The sequence below is a fragment of the Pelophylax lessonae genome (assembly GCF_965119305.1).
Source record: "Pelophylax lessonae genome assembly, chromosome: 8".
Lineage (NCBI taxonomy): Eukaryota > Metazoa > Chordata > Amphibia > Anura > Ranidae > Pelophylax > Pelophylax lessonae.
Window position 1 is genome coordinate 240,416,356 of NC_138775.1, and position 25,546 is coordinate 240,441,901.

Here is a 25,546-nt window from a genome sequence, read left to right on the forward strand (position 1 = left end):
TACATAAACCTAATCAAGCAGGTCCTCCTACACTGTAGGCTTGGAAATGTAGGAGGGCCCATTTAATCCAAAACTAGTAATAAATATAACACAAGTACAATTATAACTATATGCAAATATTCTCCTACAAACCTGTCATTTTATCCATTCTGGTCTACATTCTGATAAAATAGATTTTACTTTAGTAAGTAAAATAACACAACAACTGATCACCAACGCAGGGAGTTCAAAACATTGAACATGGCATAAAGGTATGGGCAAGGGCATGATCAACTAAATATTTTGGGAGTACAAAGTGTCCACTGAGCGACCTAGCGATATGAGCCTAAGGTCCACACAAGTCGCCTAAGCCTGAGGGCCTACAAGAGGAGCCCATGTTTCAAGAGAACTAGTTTGCGTCAAAAGATAATACATACACAAATCAACTGGACACCACTGGAGGATTAAGGTGAAAAAGTAAAACTAAGAAAATGGGTAAGAACACATCTTAGGCTACATTCAAACGTTACCTGAGGTCCAGAAAGCCGATTCCTGCAGCAGGCATTAGCAAATTCTTGCAGCTTTAATCAGGTGGTTACAGATAGCTGCTGCAAGGAAGCTTGTAGAAAGCAATGACAGGCTAATAGGCGTTGTGGCTGCCTGCATGTATCCACATATCCAGCAATTACCTGCAGCTAGGGACAGATGACTCAGCTGAACCTTGCTGCAGGAATCTACTGTCTGGACATTATAGGACGTGTAAATGGCGTTAAAGAGGTTCAATGATCACAGCAAACCCTTTCATTTTACATCATCAACATTGCAATAGCAATATAAACAATAAATTATGAATAACTTTTCAATATAAGCTTACTTGAAAAATCTCCTTTCATGTTGCGAGTGCTGCCTGTCTGCTGACCATCTCTTTTCACCAATTCCTGGATTCCCTACATGCTTTGCAGATTCTCCTCTGCTGTTTACTTTCCATTTTAAAGGACGACACAACCCATTCAATGGTCCCTTGCTGCCTACAAGCAGTGATTCCTGCACTGACTCCCCCTCCTGAAACTTCTTCTCTCAGCACCTCTGTAGTTTAGAAGGCAGGCTCTGTGAAATGTGTGACACAGCAGTGCCTACTCACATGGCATAGTGGAAATTTGTAGCTGAACTCAAATAAGTTAATATGTGGGGTTCTTCACAAACTAAGTTAAACTCCAACATGGTTCAGATTACTAGGAGTAAGCTGGAAATAACTGAAATACAATTAAATACAACTTTAACCACAAATACAGTATAAAAGGTGAGGACCTGGAAAAAGAGGTTGATCCATAGGATTGTACAGGCCTATCAGAAAGCTACATGATGAGTCTTTCCACAATATATTTAGATACTCACATCTATACTCAGCTCCCAAGCGCAGCATAAGACGCATGGGAAAAACTTTGGCCCATGGTGTCTCCCACTTCTGGATGAGGATTCCAAAAAGGTAGGGCTGAGCAGGGAGAACCAAATCTTGCAAAGACTGATACGTGGGTGTTACATACAGGAATCCTCCATGTTCCTTGCTGCCCAGGAAACTCTGGCTCACAAAAGAGTGTCCCAAGTTCCCCACCATGTTACCTAATATGAAAGACAAATTTAGAAGAGTGAAAGTACTGGTGGGAAGTAAAAACAAGGTGCCGGTTTTAGAAGGCCAATCAATGACTGTAGTGGCAAGGAATATTTGTATAGTGTGAATTAAGAGAATTCCTTGATGAAGCTTAGAATCCAACATGCACCACAACACACACACACACCTGTAAACTTTTGACTGTGGATGAAACCTGAATCACGTGGAGTAAACATGGGGAAACATACAAACTCTCTGTAGGTACTGCTCAGGAAATGAACTCAGTGTTGTAGGCCACAAAGCAAATTACCAAGCCTTTGAAGCTCAATTGTAGCTTCAGAAAAAAACCTAATGGATGCTTCTTGCACAGTCACAAATATTGTGACAACCATTAATGCGCACACTAGTTGCTGACTGGACAGTGGTGGGATTGACTGCTGGAAATAACGGAATTTTTGTAAAATCTTACCTGTAAAATTCCTTTCTCTGAGTCCTCCGACAGTCGCCGCCTCTTCATATTCGTCACATATGGGGTATTAGACTTTGCTCCGAAGGAGTAGCTAGGCAACAGAATATGTTAACAATAAAGCTTTAACATATCCCACCCTCAAGGGGTGGTCCCCTCAGTCAATACCCTCCTACTTCCTGCAACCATATCTCAGTTTTAGTGGAATAGCAGTAGAGTATACATTCAAACCCCAAAAGAGGGGCGGGGGCGGCGACTGTCGGAGGACTCAGAGAAAGGAATTTTACAGGTAAGATTTTACAAAAATTCCGTTTTCTCTTACGTCCTCCGACAGTCGCCGCCTCTTCATATTCGTCACATATGGGGACGTCCCAAAGCAGTGCAAACATGAGGGGTGGGAAACGCATCCGCGCCGAAAGGCAACGCAGTCTCCACATCAAAGAAAGGAACCTTACCAAAGGAAGGAAACCAGCTGGGCAACAGCAAAAATAAGTGCTCAACAGGAGCAACAACCCAGGAAAAGACAAAAAACCAGGGGATACAAAACTTATCCCAACAGCCAGGAGTCCCCAACAAGGGACCCTAGGGAACAGCCGCACTAAGAACCTTGCGGCCAAAGGAAGCATCCGCCGATGCCTGAACATCTACTTTGTAGAATTTTGTGAAAGTGTGTACGGTCGACCAAGTCGCCGCCTTACACACCTGGGCTACAGAAGCCCCATGACGACAGGCCCAAGACGTACTCAGAGATCTAGTAGAGTGCGCCTTCACAGGCACAGGGGGAACCTTCCCCTGCAAGGCATAGGCCTGTTCAATGGTCTGCCTGATCCATTTGGCAATGGTAGAGGCGGAAGCCGCCATGCCCTTCCGAGGACCCTCTGGAAGAACAAACAAGGAGTCCGTTTTTCGAAAAGACTCAGTCGATTTAAGGTAAACCCTAATCGCCCGAACAACATCCAGAGAATGTAGTCTCACCTCCTTTGGATGTTTAGGCTTCGTGCACAACGAAGGCAAAACAATATCCTCGTTAAGATGGAATTCCGAAACTCGTTTCGGCAGAAAAGAAGGATTAGGTCGCAAGACCACCTTATCCAAATGAACAACCAGGTACGGAGACTTGCAGGACAAAGCCGCCAGTTCCGACACTCTGCGAGCCGAAGTGATCGCCACCAAAAAGGCGACCTTTTTGGACAACATAGACAACGATATCTCCCTGATCTGTTCAAAAGGAGCACGTTGTAACACAGACAGGACTAGATTCAAGTCCCAAGGGGGCAAAGGATCCCTCCTAGGAGGAACCAGATGCCGCACACCCTGAATAAAAGTGCCAACCAAGGAGTTGGAAGCCACGGGACGTTGAAACAGAACGGCCAGCGCAGACACCTGACCCTTTATCGTAGCCAGCGCCAAACGCTGATCGACACCCGTCTGAAGGAAAGACAGCACACGGGAAACCGAGTACGTGCGGGGTGAAAACCCCCTGGACTCACACCAGGCAAAACAGGCCTTCCAAGTACGGTAATAAACCTTTCCCGAGGAAGACTTCCTCGCGTTGATCAAGGTATGAACAACCTCTGGAGAGAGACCCTTCTCCTTCAGGACCTCGGTCTCAACAGCCAGGCCGTCAAAGCCAGAGACTGTAAAGCAGGATGGTAAATCGGTCCTTGAGACAGTAGATCGTCCCGAAGAGGCAGGCGCCAGGGGGCGTCGACCGCCAGATTCACGAGGTCTGCGTACCAGGACCGGCGAGGCCAGTCCGGTGCCACAAGAATCACCGTGCTGCGTTCCGAGTGTAACCTGCGAAGGAACCGGGACAGCAACTGAATCGGTGGAAACGCGTACATCAGCCTGTACTGATGCCACGGGGCCACTAACGCGTCCGACGCGTCTGCCCGAGGGTCGCGCGTCCTTGCCACGAACCTCTTCACCTTGTAGTTGAGGCGAGACGCGAACAGGTCCACATCTGGAAGACCCCACTTCGCGCACAACATCTGGAAGACAGCCGGGTGGAGAGACCATTCCCCCTGATCCAGGGTCTGGCGACTCAGATAGTCCGCCTGCCAGTTCTCCACTCCCGGAATGTGAACCGCCGTTATCGCCGGGACATGAGTCTCGGCCCAAGACAGAATGTCGGCCACTTCTCGAGCCGCTCGGGCACTCCTGGTGCCCCCTTGGTGGTTGATGTAGGCCACCGCCGTGGCATTGTCCGTCTGCACCCGAACCGGGCAGCCCTGCAGCCGGTCCGTCCAGCGATGAAGACAGAGCCTTATCGCACGCAATTCCAGAATGTTGATCGGGAGGGAAGACTCCCCCTCCGACCAGGTCCCCTGGGCGGACAGAACGCCCAGAACACCACCCCAGCCCGACAGGCTGGCATCCGTGGTGATTATCGTCCACGAGATCGGACGAAACGACTTGCCCCCGGACACCAACGGGGACTGGAGCCACCACAGAAGGTTTTCCCTGGTGCGATGACGCAACGAGATCTGAAGATCCAGAGATTGAGGTCGCCCGTCCCACTTGGACAAGATCTCCGCCTGGAGACCCCGCGTGTGAAACTGCGCGAAAGGAATCGCCTCGAAAGCCGAGACCATCAATCCCAGACATCTCATACACGTCCGCAGAGACGAGTTCGGAACGTCCCTGAGGGACCTGACTTCCTCCTGAAGAGTCCTGAGTTTGTCCTCCGGCAGGAAGACCTTCGCCTGCACCGAGTCCAGTATCATTCCCAGATAGGGAAGACGAACCGACGGACTCAGTGTCGACTTTGGGACATTTATCGTCCAACCGAACTCCTGCAGAGTTTGCATCGTGACAGACAGGTCCTTCTCCAGACCCTGACTGGTCGCAGACCGAATCAGAATGTCGTCCAGATACCCCAGGACAGAAATGCCCTGGGCTCTCAATAATGCCAGAACCGGTGCAAGCACCTTGGTGAAGACCCGCGGAGCCGAGGCGAGCCCAAAGGGCAACGCCACGAACTGGTAATGATCCTCCGCAATGGCAAATCGAAGGTATCTCTGATGACCCTCGAATATGGGGATGTGAAGATACGCATCCTTCAAATCGATGGCGGCCATGAATTCCCCCGGAACCAGGGCAGCCACCACCGAGCGCAGGGATTCCATGCGGAACTTGCGAACCCGCACAGAGCGGTTCAGAGCTTTCAAGTCCAGAATAGGACGAACCTTGCCCTCCTTTCTGGGCACGGTGAACAGATTGGAATAAAACCCCCGAAATCTGTCCCGATGAGGCACCGGAACCACCACTCCCTGAGCCCTCAGGTCCCGCACCGCCAGGTGCAGATCCCGCAGGCGCTCTGGAGACAGTTGTAGATTTGAGGGAAAAAATCTGCTCTCTGGCCGAGAGAGAAACTCGATCTTGTAACCAGATCGAACGATTTCCAGAACCCATCTGTCCCGCACACGGGCCAACCAGGGCTGAAGAAAACCGAGCAAGCGTCCCCCCACCCCAAAACTGGGTGAGGGCGCCCCTTCAGGCCGAACTGTTATGGGCCGCAGGTCCGGATTGGCCGGACTTCTGTTTCCCAGACCAGGGTTTCTTCTGAGAGCCCTGGCCCTTGAACGGTTTGCCCTTGTAGTGCGGCCGAAAGGCACGAAAGGACCCCTGAGGGGGCCGAAAATGAGCATGCTTCTTCCCAGAAGCCCCCTTAGCCTTGGGGAAATGGGGCAAGAGAGTGCTCTTACCCCCGGTAATCCCCTTAATCGACACATCCAGGGACTCCCCAAAAAGGCGAGACCCATCATAAGGCAGATTGGCTAAGGTTTTACGTGAAGATTGGTCCACCGACCAACATTTCAACCAAACCAGGCGGCGAGACAACACCGCCACGCTGTGCACACGCGCGGCCAACGGAATCAGGTCCAGGTCCGCATCACACAGATACATGACACCCTGGTGGATCTGATCCACCATATCCAGGGTCGCTGCCGAGGCCGAATCGGCCACTAGGACGCGCCTAAGCATCTGCGTCCAACTTGCGATCGCCTGGGCCGCCATGAGAGAAGCAAACAGAGCCTTAAGCATAGAACCCGTAACAGAATAAGTATGACGGGCAAGAGACTCCAGTCTCCTATCCGTGGCATCACGGAAAACAGGGGATCCCTCTGCAGGGATCGCAGTGGCTTTGTTCAAAACCGCAATAGCATGATCCACTGGCGGAGGCACACACCACCGTTCATCAGTGGCAGGCGAGAAAGGATAACGCAGCTTAAATTTACTTGGTACCGCAAAAGGCTTGCGCAAATCGCGCCATTGGTCTTTAACAGCGCGCTGAAAATCAGCATTGCAGGGAAAAACCTGCGGCGTCCTGCGTTTTCTCTGCGTCCCATAAGCCGCCAAGGCAGCTGGGGGACACACCTCGTCCTGCAAACGTAGCGTCTGCTTAATGGAAGCAATCAACTCATCCATGATTGCAAGCTCTTCAGGCGAGCCAGGGGGAGAATTATCAACCCCCTCAACTTCAGCCTCCACCTCAGACCCCACTAGATCAAGAGAGGAGCGGGACCCCGATAGGGGGGTCCCCGCCAGAACAGCCCCATCACCTTCACCCTCAGAATCAGAGGACAGAGCAACTCTGGGCCGTTTAGTAGATTGAGCAGCCACCAGCATTTGCACCTGTGCAGCAAGGCCAGCCACAATCGTGGCCAAATCCCCCCCTGGGGGGGAAACAGCGGTCCCCTGGCTTTCCACCAATACTGTGGGAAACTTGCCCTCCTGAGAATCCATTGCCCCTGTACGCCAGACAACCAAGGGTTAACTGCCCCCTTACAGCAAGCGCGGCAAGCGCAGCCCACCGCACCACACTCAGGCACAATGAGACCCCCACAGGGAATATACAGACTGAATACAGGCAATGGAACACAGGAATAGAAGGATAAAACCTGAGGAGACTCCGCTGCTGCTGCTGCCTCGATCGGTGCTTCCAGGAGAGAGGAAGTGATGCTGCCAGGGCGCTCTATGTAAGCCTATGGAGGCTACAAGAAAATGGCCGCCGTGCATGTAAACCATGCGGCCGGAGCGGGCGCCGGTAAAATGGCGCCGTTTGGCGCCGAAATCGCCGCTCCACAGTGCATAAAATCACACACAATATTATCCCATTTTATGGATACATGTTAGATCGCCGCAGCGATCGCTGTATATGCCCCAACATGCCATTAAAAACATGCCCCACAGCACACAGCTCCTCACACTGCCCAGCCTGACATACTCAGTGTCATACAGCTCCCCCCCCCCTTGCAGCCCACAGCATGCAGCCGAGATATAGGGAGACAAGCAGTGTGATTAAAGGCAGGTTACACAGTCCCAGACTGAGACCCCCCCCAGACAGACAGGTCCCCACATAGATACACTTACCTCACATGGCGTGGGGAACCCGCACAGGCGAACAAGCCGCTGCACATGAGGCAGGGAGAGTCGCAATCCAAGACGCACACAATGGCGGTTCAGAAACCGCACAGCGTGCGGTGAGGTAGCCACCTCACCAATCATCCCTGCACCGAACAGGGATGGGTCGTTCACCGTGCCAGGAGCGTTACCTGGCTGAACGCTCGATGGCAGACTGGGAAGCCACTGACCCACGACCTGCGACCAGGGGGATCAGCCCGAGACCCAGTCCGCATGATCCTCTTCGTCCGAAGAACTAACTAATGCTGACAAAAATAACAGCTAAGTAAAGGTAGAGAGAAAACTCAAACAAAATATCAAAAAGAAGAAAGAGTCTGGGACAAAAAGTCCCAGCACAGAGAGAGCCAGCCACTCCTGACAAGCTAGACATTAAAACTGAGATATGGTTGCAGGAAGTAGGAGGGTATTGACTGAGGGGACCACCCCTTGAGGGTGGGATATGTTAAAGCTTTATTGTTAACATATTCTGTTGCCTAGCTACTCCTTCGGAGCAAAGTCTAATACCCCATATGTGACGAATATGAAGAGGCGGCGACTGTCGGAGGACGTAAGAGAAAAACAGTTACTCTCACACAGAGGACAGCCCTCCTTATTTTCAGGTAAAGTGGAACTAAACACATTGATTTAACAGTTTAAAAAAAACATTACATTCCTAGCCTTTGCCAAGAATGTAACTGTCACATTGGTTGTGCGCTCAACCAAACTGTCAAACGGCTGGTGTCATAACTGATCACATGTGCAGCACCATGGCAGTTAAAGAGCAAACAGAGGACAAGATGGCAGCTTCCTTGGCTGAAAATGATAGGAGGGTTTAGTTCCACTTTAACTGTGAGGAAGCTCAAATTTGAGGTGGTCACTTAAGCACAATGAAAAAAAAAAATTGTAAAATGTTTCAACGTCTATGCTTAGTTATTTTCTGACTTCAATTGGATTTTAACACAGTGTACCATGTATACAATGTGCCTAAACCTGACAATTTCTAACCACTTGCCGACCGCCGCAAGTACGTATACTGCGGCGGTCAGCACTTGCCGACCGCCGCAAGTACGTATACTGCGGCGGTCACCCTGTGCAGGCAAAGTGACGTATGGGTACATCACTCGCCCGCGAGCCAATAGGGGGCAAGCACGTGCCGCCGGGGGCGAGCGCGCGCCCCCGCTCGTTCACGGGCATCCCCGCGCGAGTGACATATGTGACATAAAATAATGACATAAAATATTGTTATTTTTTGTTTATAGCGCAAAAAGTAAAAATCACACAGGTGATCAAATACCACCAAAAGAAAGCTCTGTTTGTGGGGGAAAAAAGGACATCAATTTCATTTGGGTACAGCGTCGCACGACCGCGCAATTGTCCGTTAAACTCACACAGTGCCGAATCGCAAAATAGGCCCTGGTCTTTGAGCAGCCAAATCGTCCAGAGCTTAACCTAACAAAATCAGAAATTTCACAAGTTCTCTTGTTCTTTGGTGTGATTATCCTACAAGTTAAGCGCTATTAAACCCAAAAATATATTATATATTGCAGCTTACCAATCACTAGATGTGGTGGCTGCATCAGTTTTCTTTTCTTTGGCTTTTTCCCCTCTGTTTTCACCTGGTGATCTGACCAGGTAACAAACCTCCTGTATTAGTGAGACACAACTCTGGATGAATGAGCACAGGGGGGCACAGCAGATGGCAGCATTGTCAGTCTGGGAAAGGGGAGGGGGTTGTTAAATGTATTCGCAGATTTAGAACCACTAACATATGGAAGCCGAACTCCAGCTCACACTTTATAATTAGTTACAGCAGTTTTTTTTCCTTTTGGGATAAAGGTTTTGAATGAATAAATAAAAGCTGATAATTTTAGGCACCCTTGCCAGTGTTACGTGGTTTGTCTCATCCACGTAAACTAAAACATTCTGCTGGAGAGCTTGTGCTTTTAAAAAAAATAACAGATTTGTTGAATGGCTCACCAGATGTAAATAAAAGATGCAGCCATCACATCTAAGAATTAGCTGCATTATAATAAATGTTTGCTTTTGGGTTTAATATCACTTTAGTCTAACAAAGTCCAGTGTAGCAAACATTTAAGGGGCAGGACTTTTTATATCAGGGATTCCCAAACTAAGTCCCTGCAGCTGTTGCAGAACTACACATCCCATGAGGCATTGTAAAACTCTGACATTCACACACATGACTAGGCATGATGGGGAATTGTAGTTCCTGAACAACTGGAGGGTTGTAGTTTGGGAATCCCTATTTTATATTATTAAAATACAGAGCACAATATATTGCATTGTCTGATATTCAGGAATCAGAGAGACCAGTGCCTGGTAAACCTAGTTACATGTATCCCCTTCTTACCTGCCAAAGCTTCTTTGTAGAGCTCCACAAAGTGGCTGAAAATGTCTCTAGGCAAGCATTTTTCATCAGGCAAACACTGCAGCAGGATGACGATCTCTGCCTGGCCAACCGCATGCATGCCCTTCGTGGTAAAACACCAGCACTTCCTGTTCACATCTGCAGAAAGAAAAAACACTGACCACTTATTGGAACTCGTTATTCTCTCCGTAGACAAATAGAAGATATTTACTGTGGTGAAGTATATGCTGCCTACCTAGTGTTATAACAAGTATCTGCACAAATCAGTTATCACTTACCATATGTGATTAGGGTTATCTTTTTTTGTAGAAGAAAAACTAATAGCAGCTACATGAGTTAAAGCCAATGAAAACACAACTTCACATTTTAATACATGTCTAGGTTAAGTTTAAAAGAGAAGTATGGGTTAACAAAAAAACAACAAAAAAAAACAAAACGTATTTTTACCTAGGTGGGTGAGAACTGAGAGATCAAACACTGTTGATCGCTCAGTTCTCCACTCTGCGTTGAGCAGAGAGCGATGACTATCAGTCACTGGCTTCCTGCTCTGCCCCTCCAGCGCTCACTGGAGTGCAGGGCTGGGGAGGGGAGGGAGCGCTTGGCTCAGTCTGAGAAGCTGAGCCAGCTGGCGGTCCAAGCATCTGGGTGGATCCTAACTGGTGAGTGACGCCCAACAGTGGGCTTCAGTGTACAAGTTTTGGCCATACTTCACCTTAACCACTGATCCGTAAGGACAGTGAACAAGAGCTGCATTGGAAACCCAATCCTCAATAGCTCAAAAAACAAAATTACAGTAAACTACACAGCCATTGGTATACCACACGTGTACGTTCAGTGGCTCGGACAAAACAAATACAGGATTAGGAGACTTTGTCATCCAATATGGTTGTCTGGTTGAAATAGGGAACTTGTGGCCCTAAAAACAGAACAGAGGAAGAAAATTTTAACAATGGGGAGATTCACCAGGATTCACAATTAGTAGAAAGAGGGATCTTGACTCCTGCTATGCAGGTCAGGTCATTTAGCAGGTGCATAAGGAGAACTGGAGAAATTGTCATTGCCACTGGTTATCAACATCCACTTTACAGGGTATAACAGAGTATTGCAGGCTAAGTTTCCAGCGTCCCTGACCCTGTTTTTGTACTTCATCACAAAAATCCAGAAACCGCATGATTCTGGACCAACAAGACAATGTGTCTTTAATTACCAAGTTTTCAATGAACACTATGTAATTATTACACAGTGTACATTCCTGACTACCCAGAATTCTGTTATTATGCCTAAACCTTTTCTCTAAAACCTCAGATTTTAGGGCATTGGCTTTTGTTTTGCAGAGGGCCAGTTTAACATCAGCTTTTATGGGATGGATAATATCAGTGTTGCTGACCCTGCTTTCCAGCACAGATGTCAGCTCTATGACCTTTAACCACTTAAGCCCCGGAAGATTTTACCCCCTTCCTGACCAGGGCCTATTTTGCGTGACTTTAACGGACAATTGCGCGGTCGTGCGACGCTGTACCTAAACGAATTTAACGTCCTTTTTTTCCCACAAACAGAGCTTTCTTTTGGTGGTATTTGATCACCTGTGCAATTTTTTGATCATGCGCTATAAACAAAAAAAGAGCGACAATTTTGCAAAAAATAGCAATATTTTTCACATTTTTTTATATGAAATTCCCCAAAAAAAATGTAAAAATCAAAATTTTTTTAGCATTTTCGGCCAATTTGTTTTATGATACATATGTTTGGTAAAAAAAAAAAAAAATTGCAAAAAGCGTATTTTGATTGGTTTGCGCAAAAGTTATCGCGTTTACTAACAAAGGGAAAGATTTTTGTCATTTTTGTTGTTTTTTTTTTTTTTAACGCGTAATGGCGGCGTTTTTTTTGCGGTACTGCGACATTGTGGCGGACAGATCGGACCCTTGACTGACATTTTTGACACTTTTGGGGTTACCAGTGACATTACTGCTATACATATGCACTGTTACCGCAAAATGACACTGGTAGTGAAGGGGTTAACTTTATTTGAGAGGGAGAGGTGGTGTGTGTCCCTAAGGGCGTGATTCTAACTGTGATTGGCTGTGGCTTGAGCTATAGAAACAGTGATCGACGGTCCTACATAGTAGAACCGTATGATCACTGTTTCTACACAGGGGAGAATGACAGGCGGCTTGTTTACACTAGCCGCCTGCCTTTCTCCCTCTGCAGCGACGATCGCCGAGTGACCGGCGGACATCGGGTCCGCCGGTCACACACACGGGGGGGGTCCGTGACCACGCGGGAGCGCGCGTCCGGGGGCGCGCGCTCGCCCCCTAGACCTTCACAGGCTAGCGACGTAGATCTACGTCACTATGCCTGCGAGGGGCTGACTGCCGACGTAAATAGTCGTGCGGCAGTCGGCAAGTGGTTAAAAGGTTAATGAGTAGAAACAAATAATGCCTTGTACCTGGGTAGTAAGAATAAATACTGAAGTACTGCATAGCTGAACTGCTTTACAAACATCTAGTAGTATGGAATTAACAAAGATTATATATATGTATATATATATATATATATATATATATATACATATATACACACACACACAAGTCACAGTGCTACTCAAAAATAAAATAAGTAAAAAACCAATAGTTCATACCATAACTACAACCAAAATGAGTGCATTAAATCAATATCATCAAAATAACTGATAACAAAAAAAATGATATACAAATCAAAAAAGTGCATCAAATCAATACATCATTAGTTCATCCAATAAACAATATAGAAAAAAAACAATATGATAAAGAGGAATAGATTATGGAATATAAATCCGGTATATAATAAAATAAACAAGTCTTAACCACTTCCCGCCCGCCCTATAACAGAATGACGGCGGGAATGTGGTTGTGTTATCCTGACCGGACGTCATATGACGGCGGCAGGATAACACAGCTCTGGGCGCCCCCCGGGTCACATCGTAAACAGGAACAGCCGTTGATCGGCTTTCCTTAGTTCGTGCCTGACAGGCACGAGTAAAGGAGCGCCGATCGGCGGCTCCCCTGACGGGGGGGGGGGGGTCGGCACTGGTAATCAGATCATTGATTACCAGTGCAGACCCTCGGGGGGGGATGCCACTAGATCCACCAGGGATGCCCACTATGACCCCAGGGATGCCCACTATGACCCCAGGGATGCCCACTATGACCACCAGGGATAGCAATCAGGGCTCAGGGAGCCCCCCATTGCCCTCCCCATCAGTGATACCCACCAGTGTCCTCCCTATCAGTGCTGTCCACAAGTGCCCATCATTGCCATCCTTTAGTGTCGCCCACCAGTGCCCATTATTGCCGCCTATCAGTGCCGCCCGTCAGTGCCGATCAGTGCCGCCCATCAGTGCCCACCAGTGCCGCCTATTAGTGCCCATTAGTGACCGTCAGTGCCACCTATCAGTGCCCGTCAGTGCCACCTATCAGTGCCCGTCAGTGCCACCTATCAGTGTCCGTCAGTGCCGCCTATCAGTGCCCGTCAGTGCCGCCTATCAGTGCCCACCAATGCTGCATATCTGTGCTACCCATCAGTGCCACATATCAGTGCCTATCAGTGCCACCTATCAGTGCCGTCCCATCAGTGCCGTCCCATCAGTGCCACCCCATCAGTGCCGCCCCATCAGTGCCGCCCCATCAGTGCCGCCCCATCAGTGCCGCCCCATCAGTGCCTGTCAGTGCAGTCTCATCAGTGCTCATCGGTGCAGGAAAAAACTTTTTTATTTACAAAATTGTATAACATACAAATTTTTTCAAACTTTTCGGTCTTTTTTTATTTGTTTAGCAAAAAGTAAAAAAATGGCACAGGTGATCAAATACCACCAAAAGAAAGCTCTATTTGTGGGGGGAAAATGACATAAATTTGGTGGAGGTACAGTGTTGCATGACCGCGCAATTGTCATTCAAAATGCAACAGCGCTAAAAGGGGAAAATTGGCCTGGGCAGGAAGGGAGGGAAGTGCCCGGTATTAAAGTGGTTAAACCATGCAGTGTGTAAACAAACATCTTCCATAGAGTGAGAATGTGATAGCTCTTCAATGCAATGTCTGTTTTACAACGGTGATGCACACCAGTGGTATGGCTCACTTACTTGATTTGGTTGACCACTTGTTACAAAATGGTCAAACAGCACAGGATAATCCCAAACTCGCTCATCCATGTCTTTATGGACCTTGCTTTGTGCACTGGTTCAAATCATTTGGTGGAGGGGGAATTATGCTGTAGGATTGTTTTTCAGGGGTTGGGTTTGGCCCCTTAGTTCCAGTGAGGGGAACTCTTAAGGCATCAGCATACAAAGACATTTTGGACAATTTCATGCTCCCAACTTTGTGGGAACAGTTTGGGGATGTTTCCATCCTGTTCCAACATGACTGCACACCAGTGCATCATTAGGAGAATATAGACTAAACATATTGGGCGGGCCTTGAGTACTGCAATGTCAGCACACTGACAATAGGCTGCTCGCACAGTAGGAAGCACATTGGTGTGGTGCTTTATCTCTTAGCTACCACTTCCTCAGTGCTGGGATGAGCACTCTCTCTACTCAATCTCTACTCAATCCAGAGTACCTCTGGATTGTTTTTAATGGGACCTTTAAGAGAGAAAGCAGTTGTTTTTGCTATGAGTTCTTTTTCCTTTTTTTTTTAATGGGACATTCTTTTTATGAGTGTTCTGAAGATCGTAAGAACCAAGGGATTTTTGGGCTTTTGAGGAATGTCATTCTCCACTGTTTCACCATTTTGTAACGAGTGGATAACCAAATCTGGTGAGTTATATCACTCTAAATTTAAACCTTAACCACTTCCCTGTCAAAACACAATAGCTCAGTGGGGAGATCGCTGTACTAACATCGCATAGTTGGTACAGAGATCTCCTCGCGGGCTCCCCAGCTTTTTTCATTCAGGCCGATGGGCTGAACAAATAAAAACCTCAGTGTGTACCAGTCATTAGAAAAAGTTGCTCCTTCCTGTCAGGTCACCTGTGGCCAGGTGACAACTGCACCCTGTTGGAGGCACGGGTGCAGCGCAAGGTAGTGAACCCGATAGCAGACTGCTGCGGATGGACCGGAACGTGAGCCCAAGATTCCCCAGGGCTCGGAGTCTAAGACCCAGCAGGTGTTCACCAGAGCCCCTAGTGGTGAGGATGGACTTGGCTGCAGCTGGGCCCAGGTCACTCAGGACACACAGAATGGTGATGGGTAAGCCGAGGTCGGGGTAACAGGCAGACGAGGGTAAATAAGGGACAGGCCAAAGATCAGGGTAACAGGCAAACAGGAATAGTCAGAGACAAGCCAAAGTCGGTACACAGAGAGGTAGATACAACACACGGCAGACAGGAAACAAACACTGTTGAACAGCAAAGCAGACCTGCAGTGCACTGGTTAATATAGACTTCCTGTGATGACCTGGGTGGGGCAGGAACAGGAAGTAAAGGTGACAAAAAGGAACCAGAAGTGAAGTCTGACCTCTAATATAGACATGAAGGAACAGGTAAGCTGCCAAACACTATTGCAAATCCATGACACTTCCCTTTGTAATCCAGCTCAAACCCCTTAAAAGACTTCCCAAGTGTCCTAGGAGGTTACATAATTGTATATCATCTGGGCTAAGCTTTAGCTTTTAGATTTTCTATTTTCTAAAAGTTTTTTATTTTTATTCTATTTCTTTACATTTTAGTAACCTGCAGCTATTTAGTTATAGCTATTTCTTACCAGGTCCCAACCATTTCTGACCCAGGATATTAAAAATGGCAAGTTCCAAAATAGAGAGGGTAGCAGGAATTCAGTGCGGACCATCCTGCCTATTCATGCTAAAATGTAAACCTAATATACTGAAATATATCAAATAGACTCTTTTTAGTGTGTAACAGCACATAAGGAGCTTAGACAAGAGCTGTAGCTCATGCACAGTAATAGAATTGAATTCCTGTATCAGGTCTATCAGTGTTTAGGCACAAGCAGTAAATTATCTGGTGTATTTTGCCAGCAATGCATGTTAGTGAAAAGTGCAGTCTAAGGGAAAAAGCTCATCCTACCTTATGTTTTCCATGGCCCTGAAAGCATGGTGCACAGGATGAATATCTAAAGGGAATTTAAAAGGTACTACACAGACCATTTTACTGTTTGCTTTTTTTTTTATTCATGATTCAGATGTAATAAAAGTGATGTGTTGCTGCTATAAAACTACTTGCGGTTGATTTACTAAAAACTGGAGAGCGCGAAATTTGGTGCAGCTCTGCATAGAAACCAATCAGCGTCTAGGTTCTTTGTCAAAGCTTAATTGAACAAGCTGAAGCTAGAATCTTACTGGCTACCATGTACAGCTGCACCAGATTTTGCACTCTCCAGTTTTACTAAGGCTCAGTTCACACTTGCGAGAATTGTCACAGGACTTTGGTCACAAAGTTGCATACCAAGTCGCAGCCCATTCATTTCAATGGAACCTATTCAAATTTATGCAAATTAAAGTCGCAGCGACTTTGAAAAGGTTCCTGCAATACTTTGATGCGACTTGAGTGCCAGGGTGTATAAGTTGCATCAAAGTTGCACTTCATATTCGCACAAAATTGTGTGACTTTGGAGTCATGCAAGTGTGAACGGAGCCTAAATGTACCCTCTTGTGTCAAAATCTTCACTTTAAATCTGAAATAGCCTATTTCAACAAAATAACACATAACAAAATCTGTATTTAAATGTAATATAAGTAACCATCTGCGGACATTAAAATAACATGTAATGTGAACATCCTCTTTTAAAGTAAATTTAAACATGACCACTAAAGTCTCATATAAGCTTTACCATGTAAGAAAAAGAAAATCTAAGCAATCAAATGTATTTCAACAGTAATTTTCATATGTTAACGTAACCTTACCATCAATTAAATTAAATATTATCTGACACTTGCATAAAGTTTTCTTTTTAGATACTTCCTGTTACAGTCACAATAAACTGTCTCGGTCTCCAAAAATGCACTTCGCTCTTAAAGCGGAGTTCCACCCAAAAGTGGAACTTCCGCTTTAGGTAGTTCTAACACCCTGACATGCCACATTTTGCATGTAATTTTTTTTTGGGGGGGAGCGGGTACCAAGCTTTGACAGATACCCACTCCCACTTCCGCTCGGAGCGCCGCGGCACCCTGAGCGGAAGTTCTCCTCTCCCCCTCCCTCCCTGCAATCTTCTGGGACATGTCAGAGGTCCCAGAAGATTGCTGGCCAATCACAACGCGTAGCGCAACTCGCGCATGCACAGTGCGTACCCGGCTGTGAAGCCGACAACTGTCACAGCCGGGTGCCCACACCAGTGATGTCGGCGCCGCAGAGCAGAGAGGGAGAAGAGCGAGGCTTCGGGCGGCCGCATCGCTGGACCGTTGGACAGGTGAGTGTGTGTTTAGGCTGGAACTCCGCTGAAGATTTAAAATCTTCAGTTTAATATAAACCAAAATAACAACCGTGTTATTCTTTCCTACTCTGTGCAATGGTTTTGCACAGAGCAGCAGCGTTCCTCCTATTCCAGGGGTCCCCCTGCTGGCGCTCTAGGCCCCGAGCGACTTGGCCTCGCCCCCCATTCTCTCGTCACGGCATATGATTGACAGAAGCTGGAGTCAATCTGCCCAATATGGAGGGAGACAGCAGCGAGAGCCGCTGCTCTCATGCACGTGTTTGGATCAGACTGAGCTCAGGTAAAAAAAAAAAAAAAAAAAGAAGAGGGGCTGGGGGGCTCCTGCAGTACAGAAGATCTTTTACTTTAAGGCATGGAATGCCTTAAGGTAAAACAACTTGAGGCTTTTTAACCGCTTTAAGCTCTGTTATATGCTGACAATACACATCATTTTTGTGGACTGAGGATTGTCATCCATGCCTAGCTGTCTCTGCTTAACATAAAGGCTATTCATTCAGTAGTCCAAGATAAGAACTAGGCCAGCTCTGAGATAACACAAGAAATGTGCGGAGGGCACAGGACATTTCTGAATTTCTAACAAGATCAACATTTTTTTTTGTGCCCTTATGAAACAGATACATAATAAAATGCTTACAGTGGAATATTTAAAAGACAAAATGGAAGCAAAGTCACTGTAAAGCTGGCCAGAGATGATTTGTTGTTTTTGTTCAGACAGCGGGCTAAACAAAATAAAACAGATTCAACGGAGGTAGACAGAGGAATATTACCCCCCCCCCCCCCCCCCACAACCAAACATTGTATTCTGACAGCGTGACTCTCCGCTGTCAGGACATACTGATTAACAAAGGTTTGCAACATTCCCGTTCTACAGAAGTCCACCAAGGAACGGCTTCTGTCCAACACATGAATCAAAGGTTCGCCCAATCCTTGCCAGCTTTGGGGTTACATACACTTTAACAGATGCCATGTTTTCTGAAGGATTGTACATGCTCAATTCTTCAAAGTCTTAAACGGTTGCGACAAATGGAAAAAAAACTCATTAACAAGGTAAGTATGATAAAAGTGACAAAGGTAATGTGCAACAGTACTAAAAGTATATGTGTTATTAAAACAACTTTACAGGTGTAAAATATGGCAGCCCTGTGCAAGCACATGCCTGGTAAATTCCACAGACTGAACAACAAAACACGTACAATTCACAATCTTCACCATTGCTAAAAGATTTGCATTTAGGACGAAGACTAAAGGATCTGGACCACCATCCTCCAGCTGCTGCATGACTGACATCTGGGATGGACGCTCCTCAACTGCATAATCTAGGAGAAAAACATGTGGGAATTCATTAGTATTGAGCTTAGTATAAACTAGGTTTTAAAATACGATTCAAGGGAAAGTCTAGTGTTTTGTATACATTTTGCTTAATTTTTATGTTCAAGAAAAAAAATCAAGTCACTTTAACTTAGGTAAACCATGAAATTTAATATATCATATTTGTCATTTGCAGACCCCCTGAACTCTAGGGTCCTTCCCCGAAGCTTATTAGGCGAAGCTTAGCCCATTTGTGAATGCAATGCAACTTTGCAAGTCCAAAGCTAAAATGCCCCCTGAAGTAAGAACAATAATTCAAGAATAAGTTCCCTTAAAAATAAAGAAATAATAAGTGCACCTTTTTGCAGAAATTTTTTTATTTTTTTCTTAGAAACCTGTAAAGAATTGCTCCTGTGACCAGTAAATGTGTGAGTGAAGCTGCGCATGGCCACACTATTTTTGAATTGTGAAAGCGGGTGCAGGGAGATGGGGGATCCGGTCGGGGCACAGGCAAATGCTTTTAGTACCACGTTACGTGTTACACCCTGAATATGTAACACTTAACATATTTCTAATAGCGGATTTATCCTTTAACCTTGCAGCAGAGAATTGGGATGGTGCAACTGTGTGTTTTCAAAGTTCTCAGACCCATTGTCAAGCAGAAAAAATGATCAGATTTATTGACAAGTTAACTGATGCAAACCAATGCTGATGAACCTGGTTTGCGCATTTAAGCTTTAAAGTATAACTAAAGGCAAAACTTTTTTAGTTTTGAAAAAAAAAAAAAAAAAGTATTGCTGTCTGTGCCCCCATTAAGGAGATTCAGCCTTTCTAATTGTGCTGTTTACCATCATTGAAAGTGAAAGTTAAAGAAAACCCCAACATTTTTAGTTTGTCCCAAGAAAAGTAACAGAGGGGTAATGTTCAAATGGGGACACTAGTTCTGGTGACCTGGGGGTCCCCAAGGAATTCCCTTAAAGTGTTACTAAATCCAGTAATATAAAAAATGTTCATCCCATGAACCTCATCCCATGTTCACTGCCTCTTGAATTCCTCTATAACCTATGTCCTCATGCTTTTATGGGAGGCGGATCATCCATCAATCAAGATATAAGATCGCACCCAATGTGTTCTTTTTTAGTTACTGGGCATGGAGGAGGGGGAGGGAGGGTGTCTGGGCTGTCATTTAGAATCTGTATACATGCCCACATGTGGGATGTTAATACCATGTGACCTGAATAGCTCAGCTCAAACCAGGAAGTTTTCTTTCCAGCAATAGAGACCAAACTGAGCATGTGCAGTTGAACTACACTTAGCCCAGAGTGAACGTGCAGGAGGGGGAGGATCTGTGCATACAGGATCAAACAGCCTTTTTACAAAATGCAGAGGATTAATCACTTAAGTTACACAGTGAGTATAACAAGCGTGCTATTCTGCATCTATAAACAGATATTACTGTTGTGTGTTTAGTAACACTTTCATTTGCAGGGATTTCCTCTCCCATCCTGTTTGGCTATAAGACCGGAAGTGAAGGGAAATCTCTGCAAAATTTGCCTATAGTTCTACTATAAGCAACTCTGGTCACAAAAGAGTAAAGGAAACTACTACCTTTGCCCATTTAGGGTAAAGCCACAGGGCGTGTATAAAGCCCACTCAAACTACCTTTTACTCACCTATCCACGTAGAAGTATATTAACATATTTAACCCATAAAACTCTGTGTAATTCAAGCATGTTAAGCAAGTCATGTATGAACTATGCACACAACGTTTTTTAGCTGCTGTTTTTGGCATCAGATATTTTTTTCTATACCCAGTATACTCCCCAGCATGTTATCCTATGTGTCCATGCACACATAGGCTGTTAGTTTCTGGCAGGGGCGTTATCTGGCTGGAAAAAACCCCCCAGAACTAGAGGGTTTTGATAGGAGTTTTTCAGCTGTAAAAACACTAACTCTGATAAAAGCTTGAAAAGGCTTAAAAACACCCAAAAAAATTCTGAAAAGAAAAAGTACCTCCTTTGACTCCAGTGGAGATGAGGATAGGGGGAAGACCATCCTCAGGGATAAGGTTCATTGCACTGCCCACCTGTGTTATACTGCCACAGAATCCAGATATATTCTCAGCCTGCATATAACACAAAGGTGAAATGGAGAATAATTTGTTATTTAGCCATCTTTTTAGCAGAAACAGAAACATATTAACCACATTCCTAAAATTGCATTAATTTATCCCACATCCAATAAATGTAAAAGCAAAAAATCAATGGCTTGGCTGTTTGCTGAAAGAAGTAATCCTAAAAGGAAAGCAGAGCTAAAGTGTATGTATAGCATTTTTTTATCTTTTTGTTATGGAAAGAGTAGGGATTGGTTCAGACCGCTGTCAGTGTTTCTTTTTTTGCCTTCTTTGTCCTGCTGTTGAGATCTCCCTTCACTGCTAGTCCCAGAGACAAAGCAGAAAGGAAGAGGAGATCACTTCAAAGCAAACACTTAGTGGTCACAAAAAAAGGTAAATGCTTAGGAGGAATTTGCAAAGAATTAAAAGTATAACTAAATGCAAAACTTTTTTTTAAGTTTTGGATGGAGTGGAGAGGGATTAGACCCCAGTCCGTTTTTATTGCTGTGTGTGCCCCATTGAGATTCACTCTCTCTATTTGTCCTGTTTACCATCATCATTGAAAGTAAAATAAATTACCCAAATTTTGGATTGTCCCCAGAAAAGTAATAGAGGGGAAATCTTCCAATTGGGACACTAATCCTGCTGACCTTGGGGTGCCCTAAGAATTCCCTTGATTTACAGGGGTTTCCTCTCCCTTTCTGTTTGGCTAGGCTATGGGACAGGAAGTGAAGGGAAATCTCTGCAATGGGACACAGAGGGAGAAAGAAAATCTGACAGGGGTTAAAACCCTCCCTTGCTCTATTCAAAATTAAATAAAAAGTTTTTGCTTATAATTCTACTTTAACACAGTTTTGACACCCTACTGTAACCACAGAGAGAATGAGTATGGGAATACATATAAAAACGAGGCTACAGAAAGATATGCCTCCAGACACAACTTATTTAAAACAGGCAGAACCTCTGTCAAGATTTTACGGTTGTCTGGGTCCCCTCTTCACTTCCTGTCCTGTTGACCACAGTGACTGGGTAAGAAAGTGAGGAAAACTTCCACAATGTGGATGCAAACAATAAAAGCCTACTAAAAGCATTGCTTATAATTCTTCTTTATTAGTGTTTGTGTCTCTGCTTGAGCTGCCCTTCATTAATAACTACACTAATAATACAAAAAAATGGGATTTTTGACTTACCATAAAATCCATTTCTCTGATGTTCATTGACGGACAGAGCTCCTGATCTTCATAACCATTGGGTTATACTACCCCCTACAGGAGTAGGACACTAGGCAGAAAAAGAATCTGGCTACGCCTATGGGCAGTCCCAGGGGGTATACTCCCTCTCTCTGCTATAGGTACTCAGATTTGTTATAAGCAGTGTCAGAAGAATTACAACTCCACAGAGGGGTGGCAGCTGTGTCCATCAATGAATATCAGAGAAATGGATTTTACGGTAAGTCAAAAATCCCATTTTCTCCTTCGTTCATTCTTGGACACAGCTTCTGATCTTCATAACCATTGGGACATCCTAAAGCAATGTTAAACATGAGGGATGGGAACAGCAAACAAATTCCCAAGGCTAAACAGTAGCCAACCAGGCAAAATTAGCTCAACCAAAACAACTGGAGCCCACCTTAAAAAAAACATTACCCCCTTAAAAAGAGGATCAGGTCCTCTAAACAGCAGCCTGCAAAAGAAGCATCCGCAGATGCCAACACATTCACTTTGAAAAACTTTGTGAAAGTGTGCACAGACGACCAGGTGGCCGCCTTGCAAATCTGCGTCACTGACGCCTGATGATGGAAGGCCCAGGGGGCACTAAGCTTGAGTAGAGTGTACCTTGACAGGAAAAAGGAGGAACCTGACCGCTTCTGGAATAGGCCTAAATAACCGTCTGTCTGATCCATCTGGAAATGGTCGCAGAGGAAGCGGACAACCCTTTCCGAGGCCCATTCGTGAGAACAAATAGTGAGTCTGACTTCCTAAATGATTCCATAGCTGCCAAGTACACCCTAATTGCCCAGACCACATCCAAGGCATGCAAGGCAATTTCCTTTGGATGTTTAGGCCTGGGACACAGAAAAGGCAACACAATGTCTTCATTCAAATAAAAATTAGAGACAATGTAAGCAAGGGAATTTTACCAAGATTCTCAATGGGAGGCTTCTGGAGGACTGAAAGCACCAAATTGAGGTCCCAAGGCAGTAACGCACTCGAGGAACCAAATGTCGGACACCCTGAAGAAAGGTACGCACCAGGGACTGTGTGGTCAGGGGTCGTTGGAAGAAGACCGCCAAAGCCGACACCTGGCCCTTGATGGTACTCAAGGCCAATTTCTGTTCAACCCCCCCATTGAAGGAAGGTCAAGATCTGGGCCACCGAGAGGGAGCGAGGATGAACTCCAAGAGACTCACACTACGCAATATACATCTTCCACGTACGATGGTAGATCTTCCTAGAAGAAGATTTCCTAGCTTTTACCAGCGTAGGAATCACAGACTCAGATAAACCTCTATCCTTCAGCACCTGGCGTTTAACAGCCAAGCCGTCAAAGCCAGCGACTGTAAAGAAGGATGGAGGATTGGTCCTTGGTAAAGCAGATCCTCCCTGAGAGGAAGCCTCCAAGGAAACTTGGCGACTAGCCGCACCAGATCAGAGTACCAAGCCAGACGAGGCCAGTCTGGAGCCACTAAGATGACCGGAATCCCTTTTGCCTTGATCCTGCGTTGAAGTCCTGGCAGAAGCTTCAGAGGAGGGAAGGTGTACATCAGACGATACTGACCCCACTGGGCCACCAGCACGTCTGTGGTGTCTGCCAGAGAATCCCATGACTAAGCAACAAATCTCTGCACCTTTCTGTTGAGCTGAGACGCTCACAGATCCACCTTGGGGATGCCCCACCGGAGACCCAACTGATGAAACACCTCTGCATTAAGGGACCACTCCCCTTGGTCCAACACCTGCCAGTTTTCCACCCGGAGTGTGCACGGCTGAGATGGCTGGAATGTACCGTTCTGTCCACCTCAGGATGCCGGCTACCTCCAGAGCCACCAGGACATTTGTGTCCCCCTGGTGAGTGGCATTGTCAGATTGAATGCACACTGGACATCTCTGAAGACGATCCATCCAATGGTCCAGACACAGTCTGATTGCTCAGAGTTCCAACACATTGATCAGTCTGGACTCTTCCATTGTCCAGATCCCCTGAGCAAAATGCTTGCCGAGGACGACTCCCCAGCCGGAGAGGCTGGCATCCGTGGTGATCACTGTCCAATACAAGGGGAGGAAGGATTTTCCCAGATAAAGTGCAGGAGAATGAAGCCACCATATCAGGGACTCCTTCGTTGCCCGGCTCAGCTGGATCCGATTGTCAAGAGACTGCGGAGTCTTGTCCCATTTGGCCAGAATCTCTATTTGCAGGGACCTCGTATGGAACTGTGCAAACAGAACCACCTCAAAACGTAGACACTATCAGGCCCAACACCCACATGCAAGTCTGGAGGAATGACCATCTGCTGGACAGCAGGAGACGAATTGCAGCTTGCAATTTCAGGAGTTTGTCCAGAGGAAGGAGCAATCTGGCTAAGGCCGAGTTCAGAGTCAGACTCTGGTATGTGGACGGAACCAGAGCAAACTTCTGAAAATTTGGAATCAAGCCGAACTCCCGCAGAGTTCATATGGTAATTTCCAGGTTGTCCACCAGAGCAGTAGGAGACTGCTCGCAGAAGAAGGTCGTCCAAGTAGCCCAGTACTGCAATCCCCGGTTGGCGTAAAAAAGCTAGTACCTTGGATAACACTTTTGTGAAGACCCGAGGAGCAGAGGTGAGACCAAAGTGTAACGCCACAAACTGATAATGCTCCTCTCCCACGGCAAAGCAGGGGAAGCACTGGTGCCTGGCACATATTGGAATGTGAAGGTAAGCATCCTGGATGTCGATGGAGGCAAGAAAATCCCTCTGATGCAGGGATGCCACCACTGTGGCAATGGACTCCATTCTGAACTTCTGCACCTGCACAAAGCAGTTCAGTGCCTTGAGGTCCAGGATTGGGCGCACGTTGCCTTCCTTCCTGGAAACTGTAAACAGGTTTGAGTAAAAACCCTGAAAACTTTCCAAAGTTGGATTCGGGACGATCACCCCTTGAAGCAACAGGTCTTGTACTGCCCCAAAACAGACCCTGTAAGCGCTCCAGGGACAGGCGCAAGTTGGAAGGAAAGAACCTTGCCGGCAGACAAAAGGCAAACTCGATCTTGTAGCTGGACCAAATGACGTTGTGGACCCACTTGTCTTGTACAAGGGAAGTCCACGGCTTCGCGAACCAGCGAAGACATCCCCACACCCTCAATACAGGTGAGGGCACACCTTCATGCTGAAGGAGCTCTGTCTGCGGGTCTGGAAAAGCCCTCTCTCGGCTTGCCAGACCAGGTTTGTTTGGATGCTTCAGGAGGTGGCCCTGAAAGGCTACGAGCCCTTGTCGGTCGACCCTTAGGGACGAAAAAACTTCGTCCCTAAGGGGCGAAGGCGAGGAGGGGGGCCTACGCCTACGACGAGTTTCCTTGCCCTTAGTAGCCTGCGGAAGAAAGGTATTCTTCCCCCCGTGAAACCTTTAATGAGGTCATCCAGGGTAGCTCCAAACAGGCAAACTCCTTGAAAGGGAAGATAAGTCAAGGCCTTTTTAGAAGTCTGGTCCACAGACCAACATTTGAGCCAAAAGACACGCCAAAGGACCACTGCCGAAAGAGCCGAGCCACTAGGGGAGCCGCATCCAAGAAGGCATCACAGCTGGTGCGCCAGCTAAGCAAAGGCAGAGGGGAGCTGTTCTGCCTCCAAGTCACGGCGTAAAAGCTTAGCCCACTCAAAGTT

General features: G+C 46.4%; 1 protein-coding gene across 1 annotated transcript in view; it reads right to left on the reverse strand.

Annotated features, from left to right (window-relative positions):
• ZFYVE9 (zinc finger FYVE-type containing 9) overlaps window positions 1-25,546 on the reverse strand; it is a 176,434-nt gene that overhangs the window by 51,600 nt on the left and 99,288 nt on the right. The window contains exons 7-10 of the mRNA XM_082264974.1: window positions 20,589-20,700; window positions 18,461-18,583; window positions 9,829-9,984; window positions 1,375-1,599 (exon numbers count right to left, since the gene is read on the reverse strand). Of these exons, the coding sequence (XP_082121100.1) occupies window positions 1,375-1,599; window positions 9,829-9,984; window positions 18,461-18,583; window positions 20,589-20,700 (616 nt within the window). The remainder of the gene's footprint in view (window positions 1-1,374; window positions 1,600-9,828; window positions 9,985-18,460; window positions 18,584-20,588; window positions 20,701-25,546) is intronic.